General features: G+C 39.4%; 1 protein-coding gene and 1 pseudogene across 3 annotated transcripts in view; one reads left to right on the forward strand and one right to left on the reverse strand.

Moving 5' to 3' along the window:
• Npat (nuclear protein, coactivator of histone transcription) overlaps nucleotides 1-18,776 on the forward strand; it is a 37,332-nt gene that overhangs the window by 12,281 nt on the left and 6,275 nt on the right. For 2 of the 3 annotated variants that reach the window (XM_090319573.1, XM_090319571.1), the window contains exons 4-13: nucleotides 1,122-1,194; nucleotides 4,298-4,338; nucleotides 6,114-6,338; nucleotides 7,022-7,109; nucleotides 10,275-10,362; nucleotides 11,318-11,409; nucleotides 11,493-11,580; nucleotides 12,255-12,351; nucleotides 13,149-13,277; nucleotides 15,949-17,613. In XM_090319573.1, the coding sequence (XP_090175699.1) occupies nucleotides 1,122-1,194; nucleotides 4,298-4,338; nucleotides 6,114-6,338; nucleotides 7,022-7,109; nucleotides 10,275-10,362; nucleotides 11,318-11,409; nucleotides 11,493-11,580; nucleotides 12,255-12,351; nucleotides 13,149-13,277; nucleotides 15,949-17,613 (2,586 nt within the window). The remainder of the gene's footprint in view (nucleotides 1-1,121; nucleotides 1,195-4,297; nucleotides 4,339-6,113; nucleotides 6,339-7,021; nucleotides 7,110-10,274; nucleotides 10,363-11,317; nucleotides 11,410-11,492; nucleotides 11,581-12,254; nucleotides 12,352-13,148; nucleotides 13,278-15,948; nucleotides 17,614-18,776) is intronic. The other variant, XM_090319572.1, reaches the window with a different exon arrangement.
• Nucleotides 5,137-5,529, reverse strand: LOC150045614 (translation machinery-associated protein 7 pseudogene; annotated as a pseudogene).

Below are 18,776 nucleotides of genomic sequence, written 5' to 3' on the forward strand. Positions count from 1 at the left end.
TTCTATAATTTATGGCTTATAACACAAAGTATATATCATTTAAAACTGACTAGCATAAAGAATACCAAAAGAAGTCTAGCATTTATTAAACATAATATATAAGCCTTTCTGCTGCATGCTTTTGTTAATTATTAAAGTAACCCAGAAAAATATTGTTAAGAAATATTTTTTTTTGCCTGGGACTTGAACTCAGGGCCTAAGCACTCTCCTTGGGCTAAACTCTAGACTAGCGCTCTGCCACTTGAGCCACAGCACCACTTCTGGCTTTTCTATGTATGTAGTACTGTGAGGAATCGAACCCAGCTCTTTGTGCATGCTAGGCAAGCATTTTATACCACTAGGCCAAACTCATGGGCCCAGAACAAAGATTTTTAAAAATTGTTTGGGGTGTGTGTGTGTGTGTGTGTGTGTGTCAGTCAGTGTCAGTCAGTGTGTAAGTCAGTCATGGAGCTTGAACTCTGGGCATGGGCACTGTCCTTGAGCTCTTCAGCTCATGGCTACCACCCTACCCTTTGAGCCACAGCGCCACATCTGGCTTTTCTAGTGGTTAATTGAAGGTAAGAGTCTCACAGACTTTAGTGCCCTGGCTGGCTTTGAACTGCAATCCTCAGATCTCAGCCTCCTGAGTAGCTAGGCTTACAGGCATGATCCTCTGCACAGGCTTGTTCTCTTTTTAATACAAAGAAGATACAAAGTAATGGGCCTAAAAACCTGCAGGCTTATACACATGTCCATGTTTCATTGTGTCTTGTCTGTTAATTAAGGAGAGAGTACACTTGTATTTTGCAGCCCATTTGCAAGCATAACAACAAGCCAAGTGAGTGGCTCACGCCTGTAATCCTAGCCAGTCAGGAGGCTGAGCTCTGAAGATAGAGGTTCAAAGACAGCCCAGGCACTGAAGTTGGTTTATTTCTAATTAACCACCAGAAACCGGAAGTGGCACTATGGCTCAAGGGTAGGCCAGTAGCCTTGAGCTGAAGAGCTCAGGGACAATGCCCAGGCCCAAAGTTCTAGTCCTACAACGGACAAAAAATAAATAACAGCTGGGTTCTCTGATTTGCTGTGTTTTTTCAAGTTGATGAGTTTTCTATAACTGGATTTCTTTTTCTCTTACCATTTAGAAACATCAAATGATGTCCCAACAATAATGTCATCTCTGTGGAAGAAGTTAGACCATACACTTTCTCAAATCAGGTACTAAGCCTATAAAAATGTACATAATGCCTTTAAACAGTAAAACACATTTAAATATTAAGATCTACATGGTAGTATATTCACATGACCTCTAGTTTTGGTACTGTTTTAGAGACCATTATTTCTTTGGTTGGAAGAATTTAAAACAGGTTGCACACTTCTAATAAAATGTCTTACAAATGAGAAAATTGAAATATATTGTTTAACAACTTAGAGGCAAATCTTGGGCTTTAAATTTCTTAATCAAGCCCATCATTCTTTTATGTATTCAGAAAATACATTATATATTGAGAGAAATAATGTGTGAGTCCATGCTTGACTGGTTCTTAAAGAAACAGGCTAGAAGGATAATGCTACCCTAGACTTAGCACGTAGAAGACCACGCTGATCATAGTATTAATGTTCTAGCTACCTACTTCCCAGTCTTGGAATATCATTGTCAGTCACTCTTAGAAGGATGCCAGCACTACTGCTACCGATTTCTATAACATCTCTTTTTTTTTTTTTTTTTTTTTTTTTTTTTTTTTGCTAGTCCTGGGCTTGGGCTCAGGGCCTGAGCACTGTCCTTGGACTTTCTCAAGGCTTAGCACTCTACCACTGAGTCTCAGCACCACTTCCAGATGTTTTTCTATGTATGTGGTACCAAGGAATTGAACCCAGGTCTTCGTGCATGCTAGGCAAGCACTTTAACCACTAGGCCAAACTCCCGGCCCTCCATAACATCTCTTATTTGACAATAGAGGGTTAGAAAAGTATTCTCTCTCTGGAATCTTTCCTCTACAGCTACAAGTGAACATCCCATCTAATTTCAGAAGATGCCTCATTTTCATCTTCTGTTTAAGCTGCAGAATAACTCCAAATGAATTGTAATCCCTCCGTGCAGTACCTTTATAATAACAAACTAAATTAATGTTTAAAAAAAAAATAGCTCGGGCTGGGAGTTTGGCCTAGTGGTTAAAGTGCTTGCCTAGCATGCATGAAGACCCGGGTTCGATTCCTCGGTACCACATACATAGAAAAAAGCCGGAAGTGGTGCTGAGGCTCAAGTGGTAGAGCTCTAGCCTTGAGAAAGTCCAAGAGCAGTGCTCAGGCCCTGAGATCAAGCCCAAGACTGGCAAAAAAAAAACATAAAAAAAAAAATAGCTCCATGGGCCGGGAGTTTGGCCTAGTGGTAGAGTGCTTGCCTAGCATGCACGAAGACCTGGGTTCGATTCCTCGGTACCACATACATAGCAAAAAGCCAGAAGTGGTGCTGTGGCTCAAGTGGTAGAGCCCTAGCCTTGAGAAAATCCAGGAACAGTGCTCAGGCCCTGAGCCCAAGCCCAGGACTGGCCAAAAAAAAAAAAAAATAGCTCCAGACCAGGTGAATCTTAGCTACTCAGGAGTCTAAGATCTGAGAGTCAAGGTTCAAAGCCAGCCCAGGCACAAAAGGACCTGAGACTCTTATCTCCAGTTAACTTTCATAAAACAGGGAAGTGAGGCTTGGCTAAGGGGTAGGGCAGTAGTCTTGAGCTAAAGAGCTCAGGGACAGTGCCCAAGCTCAGGAGTAGGGTGGTAGCCTTGAGCTGAAGAGCTCAGGGACAGCTCCCAGGCCCAGTTCAAGCCCCTCTCCCTCCAAAAAAAAAAAAAAAATAGCTCCAAATGCTTCTATCGTGCTTCTCTATTGCATCTGATTTGATGGTGTATGTAACTTTTCTGAGTCATCTCTCTGCCCTTGCAAATAATCTTCAAAAGTATTCACAATTTTGTATAGTATATGTTATTGGGATATTTAATAACAAGCTATGACTTTTTTTTTAAGGATTTTGTTTTGTTTTATGTCAGCATTATGGCTAGCACTAGCATTTGACCTACATCAACCTACATCTTCACATCTTTTTTTTTTTTTTTTTTTTGGTTATCTGGAGATGAGTGTCTCACAGACTTTCCTGCCAAGCCTGCATCAAATCATGATCCTCAGATCTCAGCTTCCTTAGTAGTAGGATTACACACCTGAGCCACAAGCACCTAGCAAAAAATAAAATATTCTTATCCAAGTTTTATCAGGATAAGATTTTGTGTGTTTCATTCATCTCGGTAAGTTGTGTGGCTCTTGTTGATAAGACTTATTTGACCCATTTCCTTAGGAAGCACTGTCTGACCCTTTACCAAATGCAGGGGTAGGTAACTTAAAAACACTCATAGAAAAGAATCACTCTACTATGAAATTCCCAGTATGCTTGATTTTCTTCTATTTCAAAAGTTAGGTAAAGTAATTTCATAGCCATAAATTTGGTCAAAGTACAGTGTCATGAACTTTGGGATTGTTAAGTATTGATACAAGTGAAATTAAGACTTTTAAGGGGGGAAAATATATCTATATAATTGAGAATGTTGGGCTGGGAGTTTGGCCTAGTGGTAGAGTGCTTGCCTAGCATGCACGAAGACCCAGGTTTGATTCCTTGGTACCACGTATGTAGCAAAAAGCCAGAAGTGGTGCTGCAGCTCAAGTGGTAGAGCTCTAGCCTTGAGAAAATCCAGGGACAGTGCTCAGACCCTGAGCCCAAGCCCAGGACTGGCAAAACAAACAAACAACAACAAAAAAAAATAATTGAGAATGTTATCTCTACAAAGTTAAGTATGTAGAGTTCCTAAAGTCACACTAATAAAATTATGTTGTATAAGTGTGTTTTTGTTACTGATTTTTTTTTCCCCTAACAAATGTGAGGTTTTTTTTTTTCCCAGAAAAGGTATCTTAAAGACATATGTGGGTGGTTCACGCCTGTAATCCTAGCTACTCTGGAGGCTGAGATCTGAGGGTCATGGTTCAAAGCCAACCTGGGCACAAAAGTCCGTGAGATTCTTATCTCCATTTCACCAGAATACTGGAAGTGGCGCTGTGGCTCAAGTGGTAGAGCCACAGCCTTGAGCTGAAATGCTCAGAAAACAGTGCCCAGGTACAGAGTTTAAGCCCCACAAACAAAAAAGAAAAGGAGAGAGAGATATGTGTGTCTTAAGTCTGTTACCTTTTCATTTACATATAGTTCAGATCTTACTGACCAAACCAGAACATGTCTCAGCAACAAAAGATTTTAATGAGTAACTACTTTGTTTTACTTGTTAGGAGCATGCAAAGTTCTCCGGGATTTGCTGCTCATCAGAGAGGTGGGTATTCAACTTTAAATAATGTTCAGAATGCCTTCTAATTCAAACTAAATGATCAGCATTTTCCTTCCCCACTCCCTCCCCAATCCTGGGGCTTGAACTCAGGGCCTGAGCACTGTCCTTGGGCTTTCTCAAGGCTAGAGCTCTACCACTTGAGCTATAGCACCACTTCTGGCTTTCCTCGGTATGTGGTACTGAAGAATCGAACTCAGGCCTTTGTGCATGCTAGGCAAGCACTCTACCACTAGGCCAAACTCCTAGCCCAGTATTTTACTTTTAACACTTACACTAGGTATATATTTTACCTAAGTTACGTTTGATAATTACCCAGTTTGTTACGTGGACTGATTTATAGACATAATTATGTATATACATAATTATGTATATAAATCCTGTATATATGTAAATACATTTTCTCATTTGTTATCATTTAATAACATCTTATTCTATAATCCTGAACTGGTTGATTAATTTGTAGGGTTGTTATCAGTATGAATTGTAAAAACTGGTATACTACTGGATTCTGAATTTTTTTTGCCTTTCAAGTGAGTTGGTTTAATTTCAAGATGATACAGAATGAAAGAGTAGAACCAAGAGCAGACTCTTGCAGGAATCTAGGCTGGATTTACTTTAATTTTTACAGCTGAGGTAGGAATGGCTGACACAATGGCTGACAAACTAGACTGAGCCACTGTAGGACTTTTTTTTTTTTTTTTTTTTTAAGGTTGTTCTTACTGTTCAGAGCCTTAGACAAAACTTTATTCTACCTATAGGTGGCAGAGATGTTACAACAGGAAATCAGATGTTTAAATAGGAATTGATGGTTACCATCCCAGGGTCAAGAAGCAGCTTATTTTTGCCAGATTTCTTAATTCCACCTGTGGCCAGGGGTCCCTTCCCCCCGGCCTTTGCTTTTAGTTCCTCGGGTTTCTTCTTTCTGTTTCTGCTTGAAGGCCTTGTCTTCCTTATCCATTTCCTTAGCCTGCCTCTTGGGCTGCTTCAGGAGCTTCTTCTTGCCACCTTTGCGGCCGGACAAGATGCCAGCCGTGCCTTTGCCCAGACCCTTGGATTTTGAAATTTTAAATATATTTTAGTTCCTTGTGAAACTAAATTCAGTTGATTTTTTTTTTTTAGGGCTGTCTTTTAGTCTACAATTACACAAATTGTGTTATATATTGTTTGGTTATACATTGTATTGATTGTTAGTGGCTTATACCTATAAACTTAGCTATTCTGAAGTGTGAAATCTGAAGATCATGGTTTGAAGCCAGCTGAGTAGAAAAGTCCATGGGACTCTTATCTTCTATAAACTACTCAGAGCAGAAAATCCATGGGGCTAGGTACTGGTGGCTCATGCCTATACTCCTAGCTAGTCAGGAGGCTGAGATCTAAGGATGGCAGTTCAAAGCCAGCCCAAAGACAGCCCCAGCACCAAAGTCCATAAGTCTTTTGTTTCTAGTTAACCACCAGAAAACAGGAAGTGGCACTGCGGCTTATGTGGTAGAATACTAGCCTTGAGTGAAAGAGCTAAGGGACAGTACCCAGGCCCAGAGTTCAAGCACCATGACCAACTGAAAAATAATAGTAAAATAAAGTCCATGGGATTCTGTCTCCTATAAACTATGTAGAAAATGCCAGAAGTATTGTTGGGGCTCAAGTGGTAGAGCCTAGCATTGAACAAAAAAAGCTTAGAATTCAAGCCCCATGACTGGTACCAAAAAAAAACAAGTCATCTGGGGACCTTAAGTTAATTTTGTGATATTCATGTGTTTCAGCTCGAACTAGAAATGGAATTGCAGAAATCAAACGACAGAGAAGGCTTGCGTCTCAAGCAGCTCCTACAACTTCAGAAGTACTGATTTTGCCTTACGTTTCAGGACAATTTACCACTGCTCCTTTGATAGCTACACAAGATGGTAAATCTGCTGGCCAAATTACAGCTCCATTAAAGTCAAATTTTGTAGTAGTCAACAATTCACAGTCACAAGATACCGCGATTAGTAAGTTTACATTTTGTTCTCTTCAATGTTAATAATCAAATTACAAAAAAATGAGTTGATCCAATTTTTTATACTTTTAGTAATTATGGGAAAAATGAGGAGTAGAGACTTCATTTAGCTTTGTCATAAAATGAAAAAATTTTTAAAAGTCATTATAGCTTTTCCTACTTATAATCTAACTGAAGTCTAGCTTTCAATTCTTTTCGAATTCTCTATTCTAGGGCATCAATAGAGAAGATCCTGCTAAATTTGGTTTTAAGCAGTATACTTGATAAATTTCACTACATCTTTACCTTTTTTGATGCTAATCTGTCCCAGAATAAGGAATGTTTTTCTGGTTCATTTCTATCTGTATGTGTTGAAAATTTTTTGTATTGTTGGCTGAATTATCGAGCTAGAAATTAACATCTCCCTTATTTCCATCTTTAATTCAGATCCTTTTCTACACTCAGTTTATATTTCTTTCCTTCTACTTTTTTTTTATTGTTACATAAGGCATTAAGGGATATTGACTGAATTCAATCTTAAGGTCTTTTATAATGCCATGTGCCACAGCATGCACTCAAATGTTACTGAATTTAACATAAAATAGTGATCAATATTTAATGCTTGTCTCACTAAAAGTAGTACTAAAACTAGTAGTAAACTAGTTTTTTTGGCTTACTATTTTGTTTTGTTTGTAGATACAGCTGGAGAAGCACTAAATATCATTCCTGGTCCACAGGAAAGGAAAACTCACACCACTTTAATGTCTCCTGGTAGACGAAAAAGGTAAATGCTGCTTGTTTTTTTGTTTTGTTTTGCCAGTCCTGGCTTGAACTCAGGGCCTGAGCACTGTCCTTGGGCTTTCTCAAGGATAGAGCCCTATCACTTGAGTCACAGAAACATTTCCGGTTTTTTTCTATGTATATGGTACTGAAGAATTGAACTCCGAATCTTCATGCGTGCTAGGCAAGCACTCTTAACACTACACCAAACTCTCAGCCCTGTAAATGCTTTTTTATAGAGGACATATTGCTAGTTACCAATTACAACAAACAAAAAAGAGAATTACTTCAAGAAATGTACATTGTGACTCAAGTAGCAAGACCTGATTGAATTTGGAGGGGGGTGGTTAATGTGTTATATGGAATGGGTATAATATCAGAACACGTCTTTACCCACGTTTTAACTTCCTTAAAGCTGGATTTCATCCTTTAATCAATTGTATATCAAAGTTTCTATTGGGAATATCTTTCCTGTAATGCCTACATCTTCTTAAAAAATGTTATTGTGGGGGCTGGAAGTTTGGCCTAGTGGTAGAATGCTTGCCTAGCATGCACAAAGATCCAGGTTCGATTCCTTGGTACCACATACTTAGAAAAAGCCAGAGGTGGTGCTGAGGCTCAAGTGGTAGAGCTCTAGCCTTGAGAAAAATCCAAGGACAGTGCTCAGCCCCCAGGACTGGCAAAAAAAAAAAAAAAAAATGTTATTGTCAAGATTGCATGCAACTTATAATTGATATTATTTCAAACTTTTTGAGGTAAACTTTTTTAAAACAATATTTAGTATAAGTGATACCATTACATTTTATGGTCTGTAAACACATTTAAGTTTTGAATCAGCTGATAGAATTGTTTCAGGTACATTTTCAAGATCTTTTTTCTGTCCTATATTTCTTTGAAGAATTTCAAGGAAGAGATGCAAGTTTTTTGGTTAAGCTTTTTTTTCTTCTTTTGCCAATCATGGGGCTTGAACTTAGGGGCTTGAGCACTGTCCCTGAGCTTTTTTTTTTTTTTTTTTTTTTTTTGCCACTCCTGGGCTTGAGCTCAGGGCCTGAGCATTGTCCTTGGACTTTCTCAAGGTTAGAGTTCTACCACTTGAGCCTCAGCACCACTTCTGGCTTATTTTCTATGTATGTGGTACCAAGGAATCAAACCCGGGCCTTCGTGCATGCTAGGCAAGCACTTTAACCACTAGGCCAAACTCCCAGCCCGCCTGAGCTTCTTTTGCTCAAAACTAGCACTCTACCTCTTGAGCCACAGCATTGCTTCTGGCTTTTTCTGTTTATGTAGTGAGGAATTGAGCCTAGGGCTTCATACATGCTAGGCCAACACTCTATCACTAAGCCACATTCCCATCCCTGGTTAAAATTTTTTCCTTTTTAAGGCAATAATCTTATGCTTTTATTCAACTCTGGTACTTACCAGAAACTTAGGTTTTACACAGGTGTCAACTCCCATCTAGGAAAGGGACAATTTTCTATATTACACCTAAATTTAACTTAACTGAAGCTCAAAGCAACAGTTATGAAAAAGAACTTAAAAAGTAAAATAACTACATAATTTAGCTCATAAAGATAAAACTAAAACAATGATAAGTTGAATGTGTCCGTGATATACAACTAGAGAAAAGAACTATTATACACAATTTGGAAGTTGTTAAAGTGACTATTCATAAGGTTGAATAGGGCAAGACATGCATTTCCAGTTACAAGCTCAAAAGAGTGCAAAAAAAAATTTAAAGCTTTTGCTTAAAGTTTAAGTATGAAATTAATATTAAAAATGAAAAAAAAAAGCTCTTAAGTCATCCCCCAGAATGATCAAATTGCCTTTCATGATACAATTTTCTTCAATGAACTTTCCTTCAGTGGCAAACCTGCCTCTAAGAGTTGGGTCCCCTACTGAGTTACTGCAGGTTGTCCACAAGTGCACAGTGAGGCTCAGTACTAGCTCCCAGAGATCTGCTAGCAATTGAAAGAGCCTTGGATTTGGATTTCTGCCTTCACCAGTGTGCCTGAACCCTACAGAGAATAGATAAAGCAGTGGGCCTTAAGATTCTCTTGTTCCTGTAAAACTGGAGGACACATGAACTAACAAGTCTCCCCCGAGAGGCAAGCTGTTGTGGTGGAAGATGTTAAGTGCTAAGTCAATGAAGATGCCACTCAAAAAAGTGAATAAGTACAAAGGTTCAAAATCAATACCAATGTAGGAGCTTTTTAAGTGAGTTGACTAGGCAATGCATGCATCCATCCACCATCCATGCGAATGTAAGACATGGCCCCCAAAGAAAACTGAAAACATGTATATAACAACTGGATACATCCCTTGCCGGTAGTTTATAAAAATATATAGTCAATACTGTAGAGGTTCCTTCTACAGTTAATGCTATGGAAGTCCATTCAGTTACCCCTTACTTTAGTACCAAAAAGCATCAACTACTTTTCAGACATTCCAGATGAAAAGCTCACTTATAACAAGGTCACTTACTGAGTTATTTTAACTCAAGGTTTACTATTTCAACATTCCTCTTTTTATCCCCCCACCTTTCAGGACTCCTTTTTTGCAAATTTTGTCAGTTAACCACATAAAATAGTAAAATAGCAATATAAATATCTAGCATTTAAAAAAAAAAAAACTTGGCTTTTCTTCTTTTGACTTAAAAAAGGCCACACTCTGGTAGCTCACGCCTGTAATCCTGGCTGACACCTGAGGATTCAGGTTTATAGCCAGTCCCAGTACGAAAGTCCCTGAGACCCTTATCTCCAGTTAACCTGCCAGAAAACCAGAAGTGGCACTGTGGCTCAATTGGTAGAGCACTAGCCTCGAGCTGGTGTTTAGGGTCAACATCCAGGCCCAGGGGTCAAGCCCCATGATGACCCTCCAAAAAAGGTGTGGGACATGTTTGTTTATACCTTATTTCATTCCCCACTTCATAAAGCTTAGTAATGTAGTTGATCTTACTGCATCATAAAGTGGTGTGAGGACCAGAGCTTTCTATTAAGAGTCCATAGCCAGCAAGTGTAAAGGTAGATAGATCTCACATTGATTTATTCCAACTCAGTAATGCTTTTTCTACTCTGTGGAATAGTAACTCTCTGTTCTGCATGATCTTAAATTTTAGTTGTTTGTGGTTATCACAGGACCTCTTAAACATAGTATTTAAAATGTGTTTCAGTGACTCACAAAAGAAAAGCTTCACTTTGTCTGGACCTCATTCAACAATACGGAATTTCCAGGATCCAAATGCATTTGCTGTAGAAAAAGTAAGTGACCATCCCAAACCTTGCAACTTAGAATATTCCCACATTGAAATCCACTGATACCCACCCAGATGTATGTGTACATAAATAACGATTTTTCTGTAAGACTACAGCAGAACTGTCTTGAGATAGAGAACCAGGAGTATGGGCTGTGGGAAGCAGTAGAGTATGTGAAAAGATGTGGAAGGCTGGCCGCAGTGGCTTATTATTCCTGTAATCCTAGCTACTCAGGAGGCTGAGATCTGAGGATCCTGATTCAAAGCTAGCCCAGGCACTACAAAGCCATGAAACTTTTTTGGGGGGATGGGGGGGCAATTCTGGGCTTGGGCTGTGGGCTGAGGGCCTGCGCACTGTCCTTGGATTTTCTCAAGGCTAACACTACCACTTGACACATAGCACCACTTTTGGCTTTTTTCTATGTATGTGGTTCCAAAGAATTGCACCCAGGTCTTTGTGCATGCTAGGCAAGCACTCTACCACTAGGCCAAACTCCCAGCCCCAAAAAGCCATGCAACTCTTATCTCCAATTAATCTCTAGAAAATGGGAAGTGAGGCTGTAGTTGAAGGGTAGGGTGGTAGCCTTGAGCTAAGAGCTCAAGGACAGCACCCAGGCTCAGAGTTCAAGCCCCATGACTCCCCATGACATCCCCCCTTCCCCCTCCCCCAAAACTGTGGGCAGTTCACTAAATAAAAAGCAATGACACATTTAGAAAACTTAAATTTTCTGCTGCTGCTTGATAATATAATAGGGTATTCACTGAGACATAATTATTAAAGATGGGCAGTGAACTCAAGAACATAGACCTATATTCTTTTTTAATTAGTGAAGTATTCATGTGTCAATATGGAGAGGGAGATAGCAAAACTTGACTTTTTGCTGTCCCCAATGAAATTTATTTTTTTCAAACTGCATGATATTCTTTTCTAGCCTTTTATTAATACGAGCTTTGTTTTCCAGCAAATGGTTATTGAAAATGCACGAGAAAAAATATTGAGCAACAAATCACTTCAAGAAAAACTAGCAGAAAACATTAATAAATTTTTGATTAGGTAAGGTAATCTTTGCTCAAAATCTCTTACTTCTCATTCCTAATTGTATAACTATGCTAATGGTTTTATTTTCTATCTTACAGTGATAACAATATTGCTCAAGTGCCTAAGCAAACAGACAACAACCCAACTGAGCCAGAAACTTCAATTGATGAACTCCTGGGACTTCCGGTGTGTGTGTGTCTGTGTCTGTAAAAAAACTGGCATTGTTACTGTGTGTGTATTTAAATAATTTTATGTGGTTTAATATTTCTAAATAAGCATATGTTTTAAAAATCACCAAAGGAATTTAGCTGTAGGAAGTGGAATTGATTAATACTTGCCTTCTGTTTCCTATTCTTCAATTCCTTCCAACCCGTCCCCCCTCTTTCTCTCTCCCTTCCCCCCCCCCCCCGTCTCTGTCTCTGTCTCTGTCTCTCTCTCTCTGTGTGTGTCTCTCTCTCTCTTTATTGTCAGTCTTGGGGCTTGAACTCAGTGTATGGGTCTTGTCCCTAAGCTATTATTCTCAGGGCTAGCACTCTACCACTCTGAGCCATAGCATTACATCTGCTTTTCTGGTGGTTTATTTGAGATAAAGAGTCCCACAGACTTTTCTGCCTGGGTTAACTTTTGAACTTCTATTCTCAGATCTTGGAATTACAGGCATGCGCCACTAGTGCCTGGCCTTATTTTCTTTTAAATGACCACATTGTAATTGAGAATTTTCTTGACGAAAATGGTCTACATAAAAAGTCAAAAACGGGAGCCGGGAGTTTGGCCTAGTGGTAGAGTGCTTGCCTAGCACTCTATTGCTGACTATTATGCCATATTAGTTCCGTTAAGATTGTGTCTTCATCTCTCTTCAGAGTGAGATCCACATGTCTGAAGAGGTTATACAGGATATATTGGAACAGACAGAGTCAGATCCAGCATTTCAGGCACTTTTTGATCTCTTTGACTATGGTAAGTAGACCACTTTTTTAAGTCAGAAACGAAAAAGCTCCATTTTGTTTCATAATGGGTAAAGCAACATTACCCATAACATCTGAAGAAAAAAAATCTCCCATTTCATTAGAGCAGATACTGTATGGATATAGAGGCGAGTTTTGTTTTTAAGGAAAGTTATAAAAATGTAGAGGAATGTTTATTTTTTTTTTGCCATTTGTTAAAATCAATAGAAATTATTGGGGTCTTCTATTATGACACCAGCTCATTTTGAATGATGGAGAGGAGTACAGACTGCTTTCTATTGTTTTCAGCCCTAGGGTGTAAGCCAATAGTTCTTGAAGGATAGTTCCCCAAACCCAGCAGTATTAACATTTATATGAAATACTGTTAGATATGTAAATTAATGAGCCTTCCAAAACATCTTGATATAGGGAATTAAGTTTAATAACCACCAGTTCTTGCAGATACAGTGGCAAATATCTATATTCTTATCATTATAGAAGGGTAAAGCAAAAAAGTTGAGACTCACATTTTTAGACAAGCTTTCTGTAGGCCACAATATAGTAAGGCCTGGATGAAAAAAAAAAACAATACAACAGTCTGATGGTGAAGTCTTTGTATATCTATTTGTCAGTGATGCACAGAACAACGTTTAATACATTTAACTTAAAACACACACACAAACACAGACTGGAGCGTGGACGTGCACACAATTAAAGCCAAAGTTTAAACTTTGTTTGACTACTACCACGCAATACTATTTCATGCTTATTTGTATTTTGATCATTTAATTCTTTCCTGTTCCTGAACAGGTAAAACAAAGAATAACAAAAATTTATCACAGAGCATCTCCAGTCAGCATATGGAAGCCAATACTAATATAGTTCTACCAGAAGAAACAAATCCAGCTATTAAAAATTCATTTGAAACAGAAGAATCTGGTATGTGATTTTGTTGATATCTTTGATCAAAAACTTGGTTTAAATCAGAAGTAGATCAAATTACTATGAAGGTTTTTTTTTCCTCCCAGTCCTGGGGCTTGAACTCAGAGCCTGGGCACTCCCCTTGAGCTTTCTCAAGGCTAGCACTCTACCATTTGAGCACAGCAACACTTGTGGCTCCTTTTTTCTGCTTATTTAATACTGAGGTATGAAACTTAGGGTCTTGTGTGTGCTAAGCAAGCACTCTACCACTAAGCCATGTTCCTAGCCCTATGTAGGATATTTTATTTTACTTTTCTGATGTTCTCTTCATTAATTAAAAATGTTCTCTTCATTAATTAAAAAATCCTTGGGATTTAGCTCAGTGGAAGAGCACTTGCCTGACAAGTACAAGGCCCTGAGTTCAGTCCTCAGCTTTAAAAAACAAAAACAGTGACTCCTGAGTTCTTAGCATAGCATTTTTATTAACAACAGGTGAATTTTAGTGTCTTTCTTTATAATGGAGTAGATTCATATTATGCATGATTTAATATTAACAGTACTAACAAGGCAAACAAACGCCTAACAATTTCAGTCAAGCCTATTTTAACCCCTCATCTGTCAGGGTCTGGTGGTATAAGTCTCTGGGCCTAGTAAGTGGGCCCAAGTGAGACTAGTGTCTTTATCTGATGTGTAGGAGTGGGAGAGTAACTTGTATAATATAGTGATAGTCTTGCATTTGAGAGTGCCTTATTATATAGGATAACATGTAATACAGAAGTACATAATGAAAATGTTTGTGTCCCATTATCAATCACCCAAAACAAGAAAATGCACTCAAGTTATAAATTCCTCTTCAGAGTTATAAAAAAAAGAGAGAGAGGGAACAGTGGAATATTGCCAGTGCAATAAAAACCTTCTTCATAGCTAATTGTTCCCCATTTGCCCTCGCAACTCTATTCCCTAGAGATGACTATTATCCTGCCTTATGGTACTTTTTGCTTCCAATACTACCTCTGCTCCTTCTGTCTGTGACTTTGGCCAGCTTTTCTGTTCACTTGTTTTCCTTGGAAGTCGTCACCTCCAACCTGTTTAAAAGAAACAACTAGCCAATTTTCCATACCTTACCTTCAAAAACTAGTTTTAGAACATCCTCATTTCAACCCAAGTTCATTCCTCCATTTACTCTTTTTTTTTTTTTTAACCAGTCCTGGGCCTTGACCTCAGAGTTTGAGAACTGTCCTTGAGTTTTCTCAAGGCTAGAGCACTACCTCTTGAGCCACAGCACCACTTCTGGCTTTTTTCTGTATATATGGTACCAAGGAATCGAACCAGGGTTTTTCGTGCATGCTAGGTAGGCTAGTACGGCCACTAGGCCAAACTCCCGGCCCCCTCCATTTACTCTTAATCTGAACTAGAATGTAAAGTATGCTTCTAAATGCTCATGTTCTGAGGCTGGGAATGTAGCTCAGTGGTAGAGTGCTTGCCTAGCATGCAGGAAGCCCTGAGCTTGATTTCTCAGTACCACATAAACAGAAAAGGCCAGAAGTGGCACTGTGGCTCAAGTGGTAGAGCCTGGGGAGGCTCAGGGACAGAACCCAGGCCTTGAGCTCAAGCCCCCATGACCAGCAAAAATAATAAATAAATCTCATATTCTATCTGGAAATTTACGTTTTATTTGGCTTCACTTTGTATAAAACCAAACCTGAAATCTTTTTTTCCTTTTTCTTTATTATTTATTTATTTTTGCCAGTCCTGGCTTGAGCCAGGACCTGAGCACTGTCCTTGGGCTTTCTCAAGGCAAGCGCTCTACCACTTGAGCCGCAGCACTACTTCAGGCTTATTCTATGTATGTGATACTAAGGATTCCAACCTGGGTGTTTGTGTATGCTAGCAAGCACTCTACCACTAGGCCAATCTCCTGGCCCCCAAATCTTGCTTTCTTACTGTGCTAAGATCCTCATTTCCATTTCTAGCACTCAAAAATAAAGAAGAAATTTCCTGCCCTGAATTTATGTGGCTTAAACATAGTTTTCCCTATTGTCCCATATAAGAAAGTATTTGAATGGACTGTAGCTAATATTTTACCAGTGTTGCCACTTCTGAAAGTCCAATTTGTCTATATCTTCCCTGTATTTCTATCCTGAATAGTAATTGCTATAAGGTTCAGTATTTGAAGTGCTATATTAATTTGCTTTGTCGTATTTCCCTCATATCTCAAGATCATCTGATATACAGATCCATGTGTAAGGTTGATCTTCAGTAAATGTGAGGAATGTTAAACAGTACACACAGATCAGATATTGATAGTGCAAAGTCTTCTCTCTCCCTCCCTCTTCAATTTCTAAGAATGTATCAGATATAAAAGAAAAAAGATCAGTAGAAGTTGAAAAGTCAGTGTATTGAAACACCCTCATCACCAATACTACCACTGCATTCCTACTAATGTGTAGCCAGCTTTTATTTTCTTTGTTATTTGGGGTTTGGTTTGGTTTGGTTTGCTTGGTTGGACTTCTTTAGTAACATCCTAGTGTTCTTAAACCTCAATTTTCCATAGCATCATCTGTTTTCTAAGACTCTTCGAAAACAGTTTGATTAATTCTTCTTTACCAGAAATAGGTTGTACGATGAAGATGAGTGCCTTGGCAATAAAACATGTTCACCATGTTCCTCTCGTACTGATATTTTGCAGACGGCCGGCCTAGTCAGCCCCCATTTTGCGCATCCTATCAGAATGAAGACGTGTTAAGTGTTCTGAAGAATGACAGCGACCATGATGTGTTAGGACAGAAAACACAGGAAAATTTTGCCCAACTAGGCCCTAGCGTCCAGCAAAAGACCTCTAAAACATCTGTACCTACTGAACAGAAGTGCAACCTTGACATTACCTTTGAGTCAGTAGCTGCTTTCAATGACTTCAGCCAAAGAGAAAGTCCTGATGCTGCATGTAATCAGCATTGTACTGAATTGTACACCAATCAGATGCCTACTGGAGCTGAAGTGGTTATGGAGGTTGAGAAGAGCTGTTTGTCCCCAAATATACCAAATGAATGTCAAGTCCAGCCTGATCAGACTGATATACCAATTACTTCATTTGTTTCACTAGGTAGTGATACAAACAATGAAAACTTAATTCTCTCTGGGAAAAATTCTCAACTTTTATCCCCAAATAATACACCAGTAACTGGAAAGTTATCTAAAAAAACTCAGCTTTGTGAAAATTCTAATAAGACAGCAAGACACAAGACTAATTTCCATAGTGCAAAGTCCCCAGATTATAGTGAGACTCACAAGAATAAAGTTGAAAGTAACAGTGTATCACCAGTCCCAACAAAACAACTACCAAATTGCCAAGATAGTTCTTCACTTGAAAGTAAAATGTTACCTATAACTGTTGAAAGCCCAGGCTTAGATATATCAGAGCAAGTAGAAATTTGCCTAGAAGATCCCGTTTCTCCAGGGAAACAATCAGCAAATGATTCAGCGCCTATTGAGTTAAATCCTATGGAAAATGAAACTGAGCCACACAAAGCCGAGAAGGTTATTTTGTATTCACAGGAGCCTTCATCTTCTGTGAAAGAAGATGGAGATTCTCTTTTTCTCTCTCTGGGTGGAAATGAAAATTGTGGCGACATAGCACTGATGCCTCCAGAAGGCGATCCTATAAAAGGTAGCTGCTCTCCTTCAGAATCTGGCCTTTCCTCTGTGGAGAATTCTCACCCAGAATCCCAAAGTACTGATGATAAACCTAGTAACAATGCAGCAGAGATGGATGCGTCAAATATTGTCTCTCTTAAAATTATAATCAGTGATGATCCATTTGTTTCCTCAGATGCTGAACTTACCAGTGCTGTGTCTAGTATCACTGGCGAGAACTTGCCAACTATAATTTTGTCTTCTCCTAAATCACCTGCCAAAAATTCAGATTTAGTGAAAAGCTTATCTTCAGAAGAATCTGCAGGTGCTATTGTTTCTGTTGAAGTAGGGGACTCGACCTCAGTGGAGCAGAGCCTCTTAGTACTCAAACCTGAGGAGTCAGCAGGAAGCAGTGCTCAGAATGAGGACAGCATTGCTTTCTCCACCAACATTACCCCATGTGTTTCCAAAGATGGAGGATACATACAGTTGATACCCACCACAAGCACAACCTTTGGCAATTCCAATAACATTCTGATAGCTACTTGTGTGACGGACCCAACTGCTTTGGGAACAACTGTCAGTCAGTCAAATGTGGTGGTATTGCCTGGGAACTCTGCACCTATGGCGGCACCTCTTCCTCCACCTCAGTTACAGACCCCACCAAGGTCCAACAGTGTGTTTGCTCTCAATCAAGCTGTATCACCAAACTTTTCACAAGGTAACTTTAAGAACAGAACTGGAAATGAAAGAAGTCCATCACATAATTACATACTCCTTCAAACCCGGTGACAAAAGAGGTGGTTTTTAATTGTTGTTATGGTCCTAGTTTTGCAGGAATTTGGCTTGTATTTGGAGACTTTGAAAGTCGACTTGGAATTTTTCTTCCATAAAATCCCTTCTAGCCAGGCATCATGGGAGGATTATGATTCAAGTCCAGCCCAGGCAAAAAGTTACTGAACCTCTAGCTCCAAAACAAGCCAGGCATTGCAATCCCAGGTACTTGGGAGGCAAAAGTGGAAAGGATCTTGGGTTTAAGGTAGTTCAGGCAAAGTTAATAGGAGACCCTACGTGAAAACAGAAAAGCAAACATATAACTAGGGCATGGCTCAAGTGGAAGAGTCTCTACTTAGAACTAGTTATCTGTAAGTTCTCTGTCTTAACACCTTGAAGGATTAATTCCTGTCTAGAAATCAATTATTTAGGGCCAGGAGTTTGGCCTAGTAGTAGAATGCTTGCCTAGCATTCATGGAGATCCAGGTTCAATTCCTCAGTACTACATACATAGAAAAGCCAAAAGGGTTGATGTGGCTTGAGTGGTAGACCTCTAGCCTTGAGAAAGCCCCAAGAACAGTACTCGGGCCCTGAGTTCAAGCCCTAGGAGTGGCAAAAAAAAAAAAAAAAATGACAGCTGGTGCCCGGTGGCTCACGCCTGTAAGCCTAGCTACTTGGGAGGCTGAGATCTGAGGATCAAGGCTGAAAGCCAGCCCAGGCACAAAAGAACCTGAGACTCTTTATCTCCAAGTATGTTGGCCTTGGCTCAAGGGTAGGGCAGTAGTCTTGAGCTGAAGAGCTCAGGGACAATGCCCAGGCTGAGTTCAAGCCCCAAGACCCACACAAAAAAAAGGAAAAGAAGTCAATTATTTGGAAGAGGTTTTTGTATTCATTATGGGCTGTTTCATATGTAGTTGGTGGCATGTCTGCCATGTCTACCTTTGATTGTGTGTTTCTCAGAAATAGATTGTGACACATGCATCCCCATTTCCTTATGTAATAGTTCCCAGGCTCCTCTCATCCCCCCCTTTTTTTTAATCTTCTACAGAAGGTGTATCAATGTGCAAGAAGTAATGCACCCACTACCTGATGAATGTAACTAACTCCTCT

This window comes from Megascapheus bottae, chromosome 27, assembly GCF_031878675.1.
Source record: "Megascapheus bottae isolate mThoBot1 chromosome 27, mThoBot2.hap1, whole genome shotgun sequence".
Classification (NCBI taxonomy): domain Eukaryota; kingdom Metazoa; phylum Chordata; class Mammalia; order Rodentia; family Geomyidae; genus Megascapheus; species Megascapheus bottae.